This window comes from Chanos chanos, chromosome 3, assembly GCF_902362185.1.
Source record: "Chanos chanos chromosome 3, fChaCha1.1, whole genome shotgun sequence".
In the NCBI taxonomy this organism is placed as follows: Eukaryota; Metazoa; Chordata; class Actinopteri; order Gonorynchiformes; family Chanidae; genus Chanos; species Chanos chanos.
The window spans coordinates 17043342-17058860 of NC_044497.1; the positions used below are offsets into that span (position 1 = coordinate 17043342).

Below are 15519 nucleotides of genomic sequence, written 5' to 3' on the forward strand. Positions count from 1 at the left end.
AAGCCAGTATATAGTATTCACTCTCACTTGTTTGGTCCGTGAGAAAATGAAGAAAACTTTGGTTAATCTTTGGGCTTGTTATCGTTGGTCCTTTAAAACGTTTCAGTTTGGAAAGTTTGAAAATATGATGTGTTCATTTGAAAATATGCTGTTTAATCAGGCTTTCATCTCTAAAGTTTATTTGAAAATAATAAAAATTTTAAAAGGCATTCACTATTTGTGCTAATTTAGTACACTAACTGTCACTCTGCAGGCAAAAATGCAAGAGCATTAAACTGGTCGAAGAGTGCACAATGACTTGTTTAGAACTTGAAACCTAAGGTTAAGCACTTGGACTTTACTTTGGACTTGGTAATCCTTGACTTGGGACTTGTCGGGACTTCTGTCTTGACTTGGCACATGACTCGGGACTTCATTAGGACTTCAGACTTTCCTGTTACTTGCCAAACAATGACTTTGTCCCACCTCTGCTATAGAGTGACCAGTGCTGTTCATTGGCTGACTCACGAATAGAGCTATTTGAGACAAAAGCACTGTCTTTGTGAGGTTCTGGGTTAGCAGATTCAGTGTTTTGGTTTTTGAAGGAACGATTAAGGATACACATTGGCACACTGGCATATGCTTCTTCGGAACAAAAAGAACCATACTGAGGTGAACTTTACTCATATTTTATATGGTTGAAAAGCTGTTGCACTATGTGATATTTTATTTTGAGGTGCTTTAAATAACATGGCATCTGGAACTGTTCAAAATCATAGACTATTCTCAAATATTTTGAAAAGAAACAGAAAAGAGAAGAAAATAGAGAAACAAATGAAAATCTTACTGTTTATCTACAAAGTGTAATCCACCACTGTGGGACCAAAATAGTGGTCTGTGTCTCTGGGTGGAAATGTACAAAAAAAACCCCAAAAAACTGGTTTAATTAGTAAATTCCCCATTCGACTCGTATATGGTGAAAGATGTCAGGATATGTAACCGATAGCTGTTCTTTCAAAATTATATAATGCTGTTAATTATGCTGTGGGGTTTTTGAGTCATGGTATATCATTACTCAGTTTTGTGCTTTTTTTTGTAAAGGGGGAGAACGGCCACGTTTGTCACTGCACTTCAGTGCAAAGTCTTGTTTGCATTTGTTCTCTATTCTTTGTTTGAAGCTTTCATTATCTTAATACCCACACATTTAACAGAGGTAATTAACCCTCCTTTTGTTGATTTGTCGCTTTGAAAAGAACTCCGTATCTGTTCATCCTAATATATCTCACACTGTCGTGTGACTACGGTGAGGTGTGTGTGTGAAGTTCGATTGATGTTGAATTAGACTATTTTATCTCTTGGCGAAAATAATAAATAAATACACAGCTGAATGGTGAGTAAGATGCCTTTTGAAATGTTCTAACATAAGAAAATGGCACAGGTAAGATTCATGAGATACTGAACAATGACTGGGAATTTTTCGGTTTTGATTCTACACTTGAGGGCAATTTTGTTCTATCTGCTTACTGGATTTAGTGTGTGAGTGTGTGAGTGTGTGTGTGTGTGTGTGTATAAGGGGGCGCTTTTCTTCTTAACCACTGTATAAACTCGAATGCCAGTGTGTGGACAAAACATGCACAAACTAATAAACAAAATGAAACAAAACCAAAACAAACAAAAAGATGGAAAAGAATCGAGAACTAAGAGAAAGAAATGGATAACTGGTAAGTGAATTGATGTCCTTTGTGTCACGATATGCACAGTTAATGGACTTGTTACCTTAAAGCACGTTTATTTTAATTCTGATCCCCAGAGACTGTATGTAAACACACATATATTGTATTAAACACAAAATGTCCTCTCTACTCGTGCAACTCTGAAATCCTTTGTGGTGTCTCTCAAGGTCATCACTGTGTCTGTTGATCCTTAACACCACTTTGCAGACCTGACGTATTGCATACAAGGTTAAGGGAAGCCTATGTATAAAATTGTGACAGCAGTCACTCTCTTGAACAGGACAATGTAACACATCCTTTTGTTTGCCGAGGACTGGCACCCAGATGTGTTAAACACACATTACATTACATTTATTTAGCTGACGCTTTTATCCACAGTGACTTACGAGTAGGGAAACAATTCAAGCTCCAGTATAGTGAGAGACCTACGAGTAAGTGCTAAGTATTACATCTGTTTAAGAGTGCAAGCAATAAGTGCTAGTTTTCTTTCAAGACAGAGGCAGGAGGCCACAGGTAGCCAGTGGAGATCAGTGAGTAGCGGTGTGACGTGTCCTTTTAGGCTGATTGAAAATCACACCGCTGCCTTCTGGATCATCTGCAGGGGTTTCACTGTAAATGCTGGGAGACCTGCTAGAAGGGCATTACAGTAGTCGAGCCAAAGGATAAGCATGGCCTGTACCAAGAGTTGGGTAGCATACTGAGTCAGGTAAGGCCTGATTTTGCTTATCTTGTAAAAAGCGAAACGGCACATGTAGGAGACCAGTGCAACACGGTTGGAGAAGGATAGCTGGTCATCAATCATGACACCCAGGTTTCTCGCTGCCTTGTTTGGGGTTAGGGATGAAGAGGTGATTCCACAGAGAAATTCATTCAGACTGACAAACACATTTGTTTTTGTTTTAAAGCCCTTGGTCAACTGTAGTTTATGAAACATATGATTTTTTTTGGATGGAATTTAGAACTCCCAACCATCTCCAGTTGTTTCTTTACATTTGGAAAATTAGCTCAAAATCTTTGGAAAAAAATTTGAGTACAGAGAGATGATTTGTCATTTTCAGTGTTTCACCCTTCTGAGAGAGAGCTGACAGTTATCTCATCCAGGTCATCTTCTGAACAGGAATAATTCAGTTTGTCCTTGGTTGTGTTTGACACCTCAGACATTTTATAAAAACAAATGTGTTCTACTATGAAAAATGTGAGTAACTAAAGGTGATCAAAGCTTTGTTGTAACTGATCATAGGTATAGAAGGCATAAGAGACTCTAAAGACACCCATTGTTTATTGTATTCGAGTGACATATGCAATCCATTTAGAGCCTAACCTTAAAAAGAGTCATGCACTGCCATAATTTTTTTTTTTTTTTTTTGGATTAAACAGGGTCACTTGCTCAGCAGAAAACCTCCTACTGTGTGTCAGTTTAAGGAAATGAATTGCATTCAAAAATTGCTGCTGTTTTTCTGTTATCCACTGTGTTCCCACAGAACTGACAACCCTCAGCTTGTCAGAGAGACAATGATTACATTTTATTGCTCAGTCTTTGGGAAGGCATCTCTATTGGTTTAGCATGAAAAGCAAAACACTGTTCAAGCTGACCGTTGTACCCAGCAATTTTAAACTGGCTGAGAAAAAAAAAGCTCTCTCTAGGGTGAACCTGGTATGTCAATGGACACAATGTTTCAGCCTGGCTGTTTTTGTCAGTGGCTCCTGTTTAGGAATTAGCTTCGAACCCAGCTGTAGCACGAATAATTATGAGACTTTGTTTTGATCTGAAAGTACCTTTGTAGCAGTTGTTAATTAATTGCATTCTTTACAATTGTAGCTGTAGTTTTTCAATTAACTACATTTTTTGAAAACATAACTCATTTTTTTTTTAATAGCACTGAGGACAGTCAGAAAAAGACTGAGTGATAATTATTGAGCATGCTCAGTATAATTGGCTTCTGTTTAGGTGAAAGACTACAGTTCCAGTTAAACTAAAGACATGTGAGTGCCACTAAGGTGCCAGGTTTTCACATTAAGCACGTGTTGAACATGGCTAAAAGGTCACTGCAGCTGCCCCAAAGAGCCACGTGCTAAAGATTCAGGCCTGGATTGGGAACGCACTTTGATCTGCACAAACAGGTTAGTTTGTATTTCTTTCGCTTTTATTTGACAGCAAGATCAAAGTTCAAGTTCATTTTCAAACAATTTGTACTACTAGCCCACATTATAAACACTAGTTATCTAAAGTTGTACATGTTGCACAATGGGCTTAAATTGAAGTAGACACTTGGGCCCCGACATTCATTCACCTCCAGGCTTTTACCCTCTTCATTTAGGTTACGAGCACATCTTGTACAGAAAATGTCATAAAAAACAAAAAACACCTTTTATTTTTGGGGTTCACAAAGTGTGCCTGGATTCTGGGGATCAAATATCAGTCATGCTCTACATTTCCTGATTCACCAAGTTCTTGGAAGACTTGGTACAAAATTTGGAGCAGACAAATAAAAGTATTCAGGTGCCACACAGCAATTTTCAGTAGGTACACTTAGGCGTGTCCAAGTGTGTTCCAAACCTGTCCAACCTCTCCAAATACCAAAAAAAAAAAGTCCATGACTGTAGTGAAGTGTGTGTAGTTTTTTTTTTCTCGTGTCATCGAACAGACAAATGTAAGCCCATTTCAGACTAATATTTTCAAGGAAACCAATATGATGGCTTATTACCCTATCCAAAATGTCAAAATGTACCCAAAACCTCAGGAGGTGGGGGAAGGAAACTGGTGGCAGTGAAGTTACAGTGCAGGGTGGATCTGCTTCACTGCAAGAGAAAAAAAGGACAGAACAACATGAACAAATGGATACCTGTGCTGACATACCCTTGATTGAACGTAGCAAGCACTACACAAAACAAATGCATGCTCAAACAAACAAAAAATACCATAATGAAAGATCATTTCACTTTCTGAATGCATTTTGCAATAGTTTTGATGCAATATGCTTCATGAAAAACAGCAGTCACAAATTAGCGAGTGAAATTTAAATGGCTGCCATGTGACTTCAATTGAGAGGGCACTGAAATCCAACGTTAGCAATCCTACAGCAAGTAAGTGATTTGTTATTTTGGTCATTTGGCTAACAAGGGGGACGGTATCACCACTCATCCCCCCTCAAATCACCTGCTGCCTCCAGCTAAATATTATGCTAGTGTATTCCTGATCCATCTACTTCGAACACTGTCCCAAAGCACAACCCAAGGCATTAGTTTGGCTCATGACATGCTATATTTTACACTGCATGGTAGGCGACATTCAACAACTTGCAAACTCATATTACCATGGCTGCGTTCACCACCTCAAAACGTGGATACTGCTTTGATACTAGGGAATCATTCCCCACCACATATGCATTTATTTGCACTGTTTACATTTTTGTGAGGTATAAGAGGATATAGTTGAATTCTTTGCTCGTTGCTCGTTGTTTCTGACTCAACATCTTAACTGTGAGAATCTTGAAATTCATCTAGTACAACCAAAGGAAAGTATCACAGCCCCATTATTAGAGCTGTTTTACAGTAAGAACATTATGATGGAAATTTTTAGAAGGAAAAAAATTGTGAGCCTTTCTTTAAGCACAGTCCAAAATGGTTTTGAGTGCATGCTTTTGTTTTTGAAAAAATATCAAATTCTTCTTTTCCTCAGAAATACAGTAGGAGCTTGACGAAAGGTTTCTTGTTCTTTTCTGAGGGCATTTATGACTTCGGATGTGTGTTTGAAAGGTGCTTAACAGCGCACTTAGGAGTTATTGATTCAGCTTTGTTTTATTGCTCCCTGAGTGATGTGGTTCTTTAGATATCTGAAGATATCTAAAGAACCACATTGTTTAGATAGCTGAACGCAGTTAGCACGACTTAGATGACCTGGGAGCAGCTTTACACTGTATCACAATATTTACAGTAGGTGCCAAAACTTTGTTTTGGTTGCTATGTTTTACTGGTCTTGCAGAAGCTCATATTTAAGTTACCCGTCATAGAAAAGGCATGGTTTCTTCCACTTTGCATTATCTGTTTAGCTCTAATGTGACTCCTCGATCTCTAATCAGGAAAGTGACAAACAACCTGACTACTTTGTTGACTACTTTTTTTTTTTAACCTCTTTCTTTTACTTTTTATGTCATGCCCACTGTGCGCACTCTTGGACAGTTAGGACTATTAAATCATCAAGATACAATCTCTTAAATGGAGCAATATCAGAAGCTGAAATTACACTCGTGCATATCCACCCTCCCTCCATTTCTTACAGATGATATCACAGAGCTGGAGGTCTTAGGTCCATCCAGAGGTAGGAGCCCCCCAAGGTGCTTTGTTTGTTTAGTTTGTTCAGACTGAGCAAGAAAGAGAGAAAAATAGCTAGTTTTTATTCTGCTGGCTTGGGAGAAGGATTAGGCACTGTGCCAGGCAGAATGCTAGTGTCCTGTGCAATGTAGGGATGAGTTTCCTGTATGGCTACTGACAGAAAGCCAGCTCAGCATTTGTGAGGATAGCTGTGATTACTGAGTAAGGCACCGAACTCCAGAATGTCTGCCCTTTACTGTACAGACAAACCATATGTTTCTACACTTCATACAGGATTCTCCAGTTTTGTTCTATGATTTGATCATGATTTTTGAGGAGGTTTTTGGGGGAACAGAGACGAGTGAAGAGAAGCAGACATGGAGTATAGAGACTTTTGTTGGAGACAGTCAAGATGGGGGAGGACAGTATGGCCTAAAAGCTGATATTTGCAGACATGTGGCTGACACATGATATCTTTTATTGTGTTCAGATGTTCACTTGAACACTGCTGTCAGTACTCCTGCCAGGACTGTGACTTTTGGTCACCCTGCTGGCCATTCTGTGGACTGTCATGCCATGTGCTTCTGTTTGTGTTTGGTATTGCCATGTGCTTCTGTTTGTTCCTGTGTGCTCTTGTCCCCACCCCCCACCTGATCACTATAATTACCTGAATTGTTTTCCTCCAATAGCCTGTCTCTGCTGTTAGTTGTTCTGTGTATTTAAGTCCTGTGCCTGTACCTGTTCTTTGTCAGATTGTGGCCGTGTGTTTCAATGAGCCTGTTTGTATAGTTTGCTATCTGAAAACTGAGGTTCTGACCATGTTCAGTATGACTTGTTTTTTGTGTGACAATTTGGATTTGTTTGCTCTGTGGACTACTGGCCTTGACTTGGGTTGGGCTTTGTTTTTTGAGATAGCTGCCTGATTTTCCAATAAAACTTGATTACACCTGTGGGATTGGGTCTTGGCCTGTCATTCCTAACAACTGCAACGCTTTGCTTGGTAAAACAAACATAAAATAGCACATGAAAACGACTACAAATATCAGATGCAGTTGTGTACTGCAAATGGTCTTTTCAATACCTGTGCAAGAATCTAATCTTGTATCTTTTACTAAAAAATGTTTCCTTTGCAAGTTCCATCACAAACCTTTTTTCAGTCATGGGGGGATACTACTTGAAAAAACAGAGCTCTCACAACCCATGTTATCCCTGATGGCTTTTTTGGTAGTAGGAATGCTGGACTTGTCAGGCCCATGTAAATGATTCCACATATTGCAGACTGGGATGTAATGGAACAAATCTGAGGTACAGATACTTTTCGTAGCAACCATGCTATTGGTGCAGTGCTGCAAACTTGACATACTTCCAAATTTAATTTTAAGGCACCCTTCAATACTCAAAATGTTTGCATTGAAATGAGGTGTGTGTGGCACTGTAGTCTGTGTGTGGAGGGAGCTTGAAGTGCTATTGATCTATGGTAACAGCGAAAAGTAGTACCACTTAGCTGGTCAATAGCCCTTTAAAATGACCACTTCGAAATAATTTAACACAGTATTTGCCATAGATCCTGCCTCTATTCAGAGAGTGTAATAGTGGATTGTAGGGATGTAACGGTACACATATTTGTACCGCCCTCTCACACCCCACCAATGGACGGCCATGTATACTATCGTGCTGTAAACATTAGTTAAACTACATCTCATTCATTACCGTTAACACCACAGAAACAGCCAAGGGACCTTAAGAAAGCCATAACGCCACCAAAACTTGAACGGAAAGAAGTACGAAATAAAAGGAAGTAATGTCTTGCCACTGTTATTATGTACAGAGTCCTTAAAGTCCAGAAACGTAATATTTTTTTTATCTTGTGCATACAAAAAAATTAGCTTGTGCAAACAAGTTATTATCTTGTGCACACAAGAAAATTAGCTTAGTTGAACAAATTAATATCTGTGTATAAAGGCATGATAGGCATATGCTTTGAAGACCACGGGGGTAAGTTGTGTTCATACCTTGTAAGAGTTTGTTGATTTCTCAAGTATGTTTGAAACATGCCGGCAATCATTGCTTTATTTGAACAGTCAGTTTGCTATGTTTTCGGTGGATGGTTGAAGCTTTGTGCTACTTGTTAGTTTTACCGAAGTGTTTGTGTCCGCCTAAACAGAACTTGTTGGTTGCTGTGGGCATCTGAAGTCATTAGAGAAGCATATGAATTTATAGTAAATTATTTTGTACGCACAAGATAATAATTTGTTATTATCAAGATAGAAAGATTAAAAAAATACGTTTTGGGACTTTAGGGGCTCCGTAATTATGCTAGCAGTTATTTGTCTTATTAAAGACTAGCTGGGTATTGTGGCAGTTAAGCATTGCATTGTCAACCATCAGCCTTACATGCGCAACGACAGGAACCAAAGTGAAATACACTTAAATTTCCCCGTAAGTTAGGAGGGGAATGCACACCCCCCATTCCCCCGTCCTCTTTTTTGAAAACCAAAATATGGGCTGTGTCTGAAATGGCATACTAGCGTACTGCATACTGCATACTAGCCTAGTATACACTGCGTACTGCACACTACTCCACACGCAAGTATACAGTATGGTACGCAATTATGAGAACTGGGCTATCTGTTCTGTTAAAATCGAACAACACATGACTACAACAAATATCTATCAAAAGTAGCCCTATAAGAAAGTGTATGAAGACTTATTACACCAAAATATGCAACTGGTACATTTATATTCGAAACTGCAGCTACAATTGAAGTTGAAGCCGCTTCTGTCACTGTCTGGCATGTTTTTTAAATTTTTTGACAGTTGAAAATCATCACATTGCTTCATGGGATGCAGTACCCGACGAAGTGAGCTCCAGTTGTATACTGCAAATTTTTGCCAGAGTAGTACATCATCCGGGTAACTGTCGTGTACTGCAAAATTTTTATTTTTCACGTACTGCATACTACTTACTACTTTTACGTCAAAATTAGTATGCAAGTAGTATGTAGTATGCCATTTCGGACACAGCCATGGTCACCCTACTGTAGCTGCTACCTCTTTTTTCAATTGCAGGAAACATCATTAGGCCTAATGCCAGCAGATCTGCCCTCTCTGCAGACACTGTGGACAAATTCAATTTTCTTAAAAACAACATGAGAACACAATGAATCAATGATTTTCTACATGCTGCACTTTAATGGATCCTTATTTTATTTTTACTGTATACTATTTATTTATTTTTTATTATCATTATTTATTTGATAACCTTCAGAAGCACCTTAAGTTTTGTTAGTAGTTTGCAGCAATATTAACTTTTTTTTTGTTTGTTTTTAAATAATACCTAGGCGTAGGTATGTTTTTTGTTTTGTTTTTGTTTTTTGAAGAAAGAAAGGCTTGTGCTTTTATTTGCATTCCCTATGGGTTCAGGTAATTATGGCCAGTTTTCCACTGTTTGCAAGTTTGTATGTTTACAAGTTAAATTCATAATAAATGACAAGAAATTTCATGTCTTTTTTTCACTGTACCGAAAATATACTGAATTGTGACTTCAAAACCGAGGTATGTACCGAACCATGACTTTTGCATACCAATACACCCCTACTGGATTGTAAAATCATTGGGTAGTGTGTTAAAGGAAAAACTCTGTGATCATTTTAAATGTAAAGAAAAGGTATAAGAAAAAACCCTCATTGAGCCTCATTAGTAAAGCTCTCACGCAAACGTATAATCCATAAGAAAAAACTGTTGCAGTCCATTCTGTTTCTCTCCAGCTTATCCATGGCCAGAGTTTACTTTTGTCTTGTTTGTAAGAACTGATAAGGATTGCTAAAACTTCATACTTGCAAAGTAATTTAGAAATACTTTGGTTTTGCTACAATAACAAACAGGTCGGTGTTAACTTAGAAATTGACAAGTTTAGGACTTCGTATGCATCTTTTGCTGAGATACCAGTAGGCTGTGACATTCTGTTAATTCTTGTAGATAAGTGGCTGGTCATGAAGTGAACTGTGGAGAATTTCTGCCACATTCGTCTCTGCAGCTGTTAAGCTTCTCGTCAGAAACAACCTTGTTTTTCTAACTTGACACTTCGCTGGTGTTTTACAAAGGGAAGGTTCGTGGTTAAGAAGGATTAATGTTTACTTGACTTCTTGTGTCTCCATTTGGACATTTTTTGCTGTGCTACCAGATTTAAAGAAGAGTGCACCACAGAATTTGAGGAATTGGCCACAATCGAATGCTTCTAAATAGCTCCTTTTCTTTCTCAGGACGGAGTGAGTAAATTAGACCAGCTTGTTTAAAGTAACCCACAGTCTCTGCAGGCTGCTACTTCAAGGACTAATTGTAGAAGTGGACACCTCACAGAGGTTACCATGTACTGACTGACACCCAATGTGATCTAATCTGGTCTCTGTCTCCGACATGTCATCTGCCTTCCATGTTTTATAACATGCACAACGAGAGACACCTAGCAACGGTTCACTTTACGCATAGTATACATCCACTAGTGGATCATAGACTTTGTCAGTTGTGTTGAGGGAAATCAACTACTATTGGGTCAACTCCACAGAAGGGTTTAATGTCACTGAAAAGAGTAAAGCTCTGGTACCCAACTCCTAAAGCAGTCTGTGTTCATTGCATAATGGGGTGGAATTCCATTGGAGTGGCCTCATCCCTGCCTGGTGGCTTTAATGGAAACCACATGCATGATATTGTGTAGAGGAGTAATGAGCATCCTCAGACTCACCCGGCATGGCCCCTCACAGACAGTGGTTGACCATCATACCACTATGAGTTATACTTTTCCCCCAACTACTCTTTTCCTGTCTTCCCATCCTATGACTCTCTGAAGTAGAACAAGCCTAATTACATTTTCCGTTCCTGTTTTGTTGTTGATTTCTCCAGCATAATGTTTACAGTGTAGAACAGTTTCAACAAAGCACTTCTCTACGTTTTTTTTCTACTGTAACATGGCAATAAAACAACAACAACAACAACAAAAAACAATACAAAACAAAGAACATATTGTATACGGGGTAACAAAACATTTCATGCTTTACAGTGAACAAAGTATAATGAATTGTGATATTTCATATGCTCATTGAAATTCTAATGTCTTAATAAAAGTGACAAATGCATTTGTGATCCCAGTCCTGTTGATGTTCCCCCACAAAGGATCCAAATATTGTTCTAAGGGTTCGGTTGACCCTCTCTGTGAGATTTGTCTGAGGATGGTACAGTCGCTAAAAGGTTTAACTGTGGGGTTCTTGTACTCTTGACATTTTTGGTACTCTTGCACATGTGTCCACACATCTTTCTTGATGGTTGGTCACCAGGCAACTTCCAAAATTTTACGGGGGGTTTTCATCCTTCCCAGATGATCCCCAAAAGGACTACTGTGGAAGTAATCCAAGAAATGTTGAACCATCTCCTCTGGCACTACAACCTGGTAATTATAGCCACCATATCTTGATGGAACTCCTCCACACAACACCCCTTGTTGGTCTTGGTAATGTACCCTGCCAGCCTTTGTTTGATGGTTGGCCTCTCTGACCTGTTCACATAGGAGACCTCCTCTGGGCCAGTTCAATATCAGACAAGGAGGTTGGTAGATCTGCCCAGTAACTTTTTGCCATCGCTACCCAGGCATTTCTCTCTATCCCTGCAGGGGCTCGGGATAAAGCATCCGGTACTACATTGCAGCGTCCCTTCCTATAATGCACCGGAAAGCTGAGTGCTTGAAGTATGAGAGTCCATCAGGTCAGCCTAGACATGGTTTTGGGTGAGCTGAAGGGCCAAGACAGCACACTATGGTCCGTATAAACATCAGATGTAGTACCCTCCAAATAATGCCGCCATTACTCCACTGCCCAAACCACAGCAAGGCACTCCTCTGCTGTAGAATAACTTACTTCACACTTTCTTCTCCCTCCACCTGTTGGGTAAGAACAGCTCCTAACCCCACGTCACTGGCGTCAGTTTGGACTTGGAAGCTCAAGTAAGGCATTGGTTGAGACAGGAGATAATAGGAGTGCTTATTTAAGTGCTAGGAAAGCACATTTTTCAGTCAATTTCCTCATAACCCCCCCCCCCCCCCTTTTTTTTTTTGAGGTGGTTCAATGGAGCGGCTAGATCTGCCAGTCTGGGGATAAAACCAGGAACCTCTGTAAACTTTTTAAATCTATAGGTATTGGGTACTCTGAGATGGATGCAACTTTCTTGGGGTCTACCTCCACCCTTCTGCCAGATACAATATGACCCAAGGAAGATGGCTCAGTCTGGAGTAGATGGCAATTCTTCACATTAAGGGTAAGTCGAGCCTGCTGCAACTTGACAAAGACTGCAGCCAAATCAACTAAGTGCTACTCTGGGGTCTTAGAAAAAACAATGATGTCATCAACATACACAAAACATATTTTTCCCTTTAACTCGACAAAGACCTGTTCCATCAAGCGCTGGAAGGTGGCGCCAGTGTTTTTCAAATCAAATGGCATGGATTTGAATTGGAACAAGCCTTCAGGAGTAATGACAGCAGTCTTCTTCTTGCTCTCTTCATCCATAGTCACTTGCCAATACCCACTTTGCATGTCTAGTGTGCTGAAATATGCCGCCTCTTGCATTGACTCCAGTATCTCGTGGACCAGAGGCATTGGGTAGGCATCATGGTGAGTTGTAGCACTCAGGCCTCAATAATTCATACAGAATCGATATGAACCATCTGACTTGGGGACCAGAACTACTGGCGAAGCCCAAGCAGAAGATGATGGCTCAATTATGTCATCTTCTGTATATGTTGATGGATAATGGCCTGCTTTTGAGGGGATGTTCTATAAGCCTGTTTCCACACAGGCACTTCATCAGTAGTTATAATACAGTGCTGGACGACACAGATGGAGCCCAGTTTCTCATTCCAAACATTGTTACACTTCTGCAGCAGTGGATGGACTGATTTAGGCTGGGAGTCTATGGTAAGGCTAACAGATGATTGTTGGTCAGATACCTCTGTGGCCATATAAAAGTTTAATCCAGGGTCTCCTGTAGTCCACCTCAATGAGTTTCTGGTCTGTGGTACGAAATGATGTGCTTTACCTCCAGGCATCCAGTACTTCCCCTGGTGAGGATGGATGGTCTGGTGAGGATAAAATCCGAACCCAGTAGAGGTTTCATCTTTTAACATGTAGGTGTCCACTCTGCACAAGACATCATGCAGGTTCAGCATTAGTGGTATTTTCCTCATGGTTTTAATCTCTTGTCCATCTGCCATTAGAAAAGTTTGGCTGTCACAGTGCTGCAGACACTCCCCTTTCTGTGCAATCTATTTCCACAGGCTTTCTCTGATGATTGGGTATGTGCTCCCGGTATCCAGCACCGCATCACCACTAGTTCCCCTGATCTGCACTGGGATCACAAGGAGTGAGGGACACACTGCATTGTAGCCAGTTCCCTGCTTTTTTCTCAAACTTTTTTTTTGTTGTTTCCTACTATGTCTGTCACTTTGGTTGGCATTTTTTATCTTACTCCAGTAATCCTTGGAAGAGGCCCAGTCCCGCCCTATTATGGAACCAGTTTTAACTAATTGATCTACTGTAGTCACTATTCCCCTCAGACCACTGGCTAGGCGTGGATTACAGGCATTTAGACTCCTGTGTACCCACTCTTCTTCATTCATCTCTGACCTCCACCATAAACAAAGTGCTTGATAGTCATAAGCGAAGTCTCTTAAACACTGCAAGAGAGTTTGAACTGTCACATGCAGCTGTTCCTCTATCTCTGACTGACAGATGCATTTGTGGGTTTGTTACAGTTGTAGTTTCTGGAATGAGGTGTCTAAAAGCATCTTGGGTGTCTATAGCAAGAAACTGATATGGAAACAGCGTGCGAGTTGTCATTGGTAACATAGTGATAAAAAGTATTATGTGGCAGGACTGCTGTCAGATCAGGTTCAGTCTGCAATATCCCTCATCGCTTCAAGATAAACCAGAGTCCGCCGTTGTCACATAGGTATGACAAACTCCATCACAGATAAATATAACTGAAATGATTTGTTGAACAAAACATCCTAAAAATGAGACCTTTTAGTCTCCTGAATGACATCACTACCCTGCTGAAGCTATGACTATTTTTGATCGGGAGAGAGGATGGGTGAGGGGGATGTCAGGAAATTTCAGCATCGTCATCACGGTGTACGCTCGCGCAACAGTCACATCGCAGGATGTGCAATGTCAAGAAAGGCAAATTAAATCAAACACGTCCCATGCTTCAACTTATTTGCTGCTTGATACAAAAGGAAAACTCGCACGGTTCTTATTTTCCATGGCCAATCTACAAGAGAAGTCGGTATGATATAACATTTACACCGATTTAAGGGTTCTTGGATACACTGAGTTTGTTGCTAGTGAGTGACATGCAGGCTCTGCATGCACAGTGAACCACCAATTACAATAATCCTTGATCAGTTTATCAAACAACCAAAGCAGGCCCTGCTCCCACTAGTCATTGACCACAACCTGAAAATGAGCGAGGAACAGATCTGAATGTCATCCAAAGCAAAACTATTTCGGATGCCCTTGACAGTGTTATACCATATGAGAAAGGTTCCAAGCGGCAGAGAGAAATCACTGATGCGATAACTTCTCATCTTGCGAAAGACATCCTTGCAATCCTCGGGTGTTTCGGGTCTCTCAACATCAGACACCCTTGCCCACATGACCAAGCCAGGGTTGATCAGGCCCCGACTTGTGTCCCAGCAGTCCTCTCAATCCAAAGCCACCTGGTGGCTCTCTCTGCGCCTTTGCTCGCAGATTGAATGGCCCTCTTCTTTGCTACCCCTGTAATGCCCAAATGGTTGAGGACTTTGCAGAGTGAGCATCCTGTAAAGCTTCTGCAGCCCAGCTCTATGGGCTGATTGTATGTCTTCCAGCCTCTGTCCTCGCATGCCACCACCAGTTCCTGGTACTTTGTGCGTTCTCTCTCATTGGTTTCTTCAATATACTCTTCCCAGGGCACTGTGAGTGCCAGCATGATCAGTTGTGTTGTCACCTCAGAGGGGATGATCATGTCTGGTCGGAGTGATATTGCTATGATGTGCGGTGGAAACTTCAGTTGCTTACCCAGATCAACATGCAGCTGCCTGTCAGAGGCTGTGTAGAAGAGGCCCAACCTTGTTTTAGGTTGTGAGCAGGGTTTCTCTCCAGCTTTGAGAAAGGCGATCAGCTTCTTTGGGACGTGGTGGTGTTCGTTGGTGCTGATGGCAGTGGCTATGCTCTCAGCAACTGCCCTAAGCACCTGGTCATAGCACCGATAATAGCAGCCTTCCCTAAGGGCCATTGGGCAACTACTGAGGAGATGCTCTATGGATCCTCTTTCAGAGAAAAGAGGGCAGGCAGGTGTCTCACTCTTACCCCAGATTTGAAGGTTTGCTGGGCTTGGTAGGGCATCCTAGACAGCCTGGACAAGAAACCGGACACGATGGAGGTCTGCCTGCATGATGCGCTGTGGTATA

General features: G+C 40.7%; 1 protein-coding gene across 1 annotated transcript in view; it reads left to right on the forward strand.

The window, feature by feature from the left end:
- The first annotated feature begins 504 nt into the window (after positions 1-504).
- Positions 505-15519, forward strand: part of LOC115807807 (integrin beta-1) — a 34622-nt gene continuing 19607 nt past the window's right edge. Inside the window, exon 1 of the mRNA XM_030768971.1 lies at positions 505-651. Coding sequence (XP_030624831.1) covers positions 619-651 — 33 coding nt within the window. The 5' untranslated portion in view covers positions 505-618. The remainder of the gene's footprint in view (positions 652-15519) is intronic.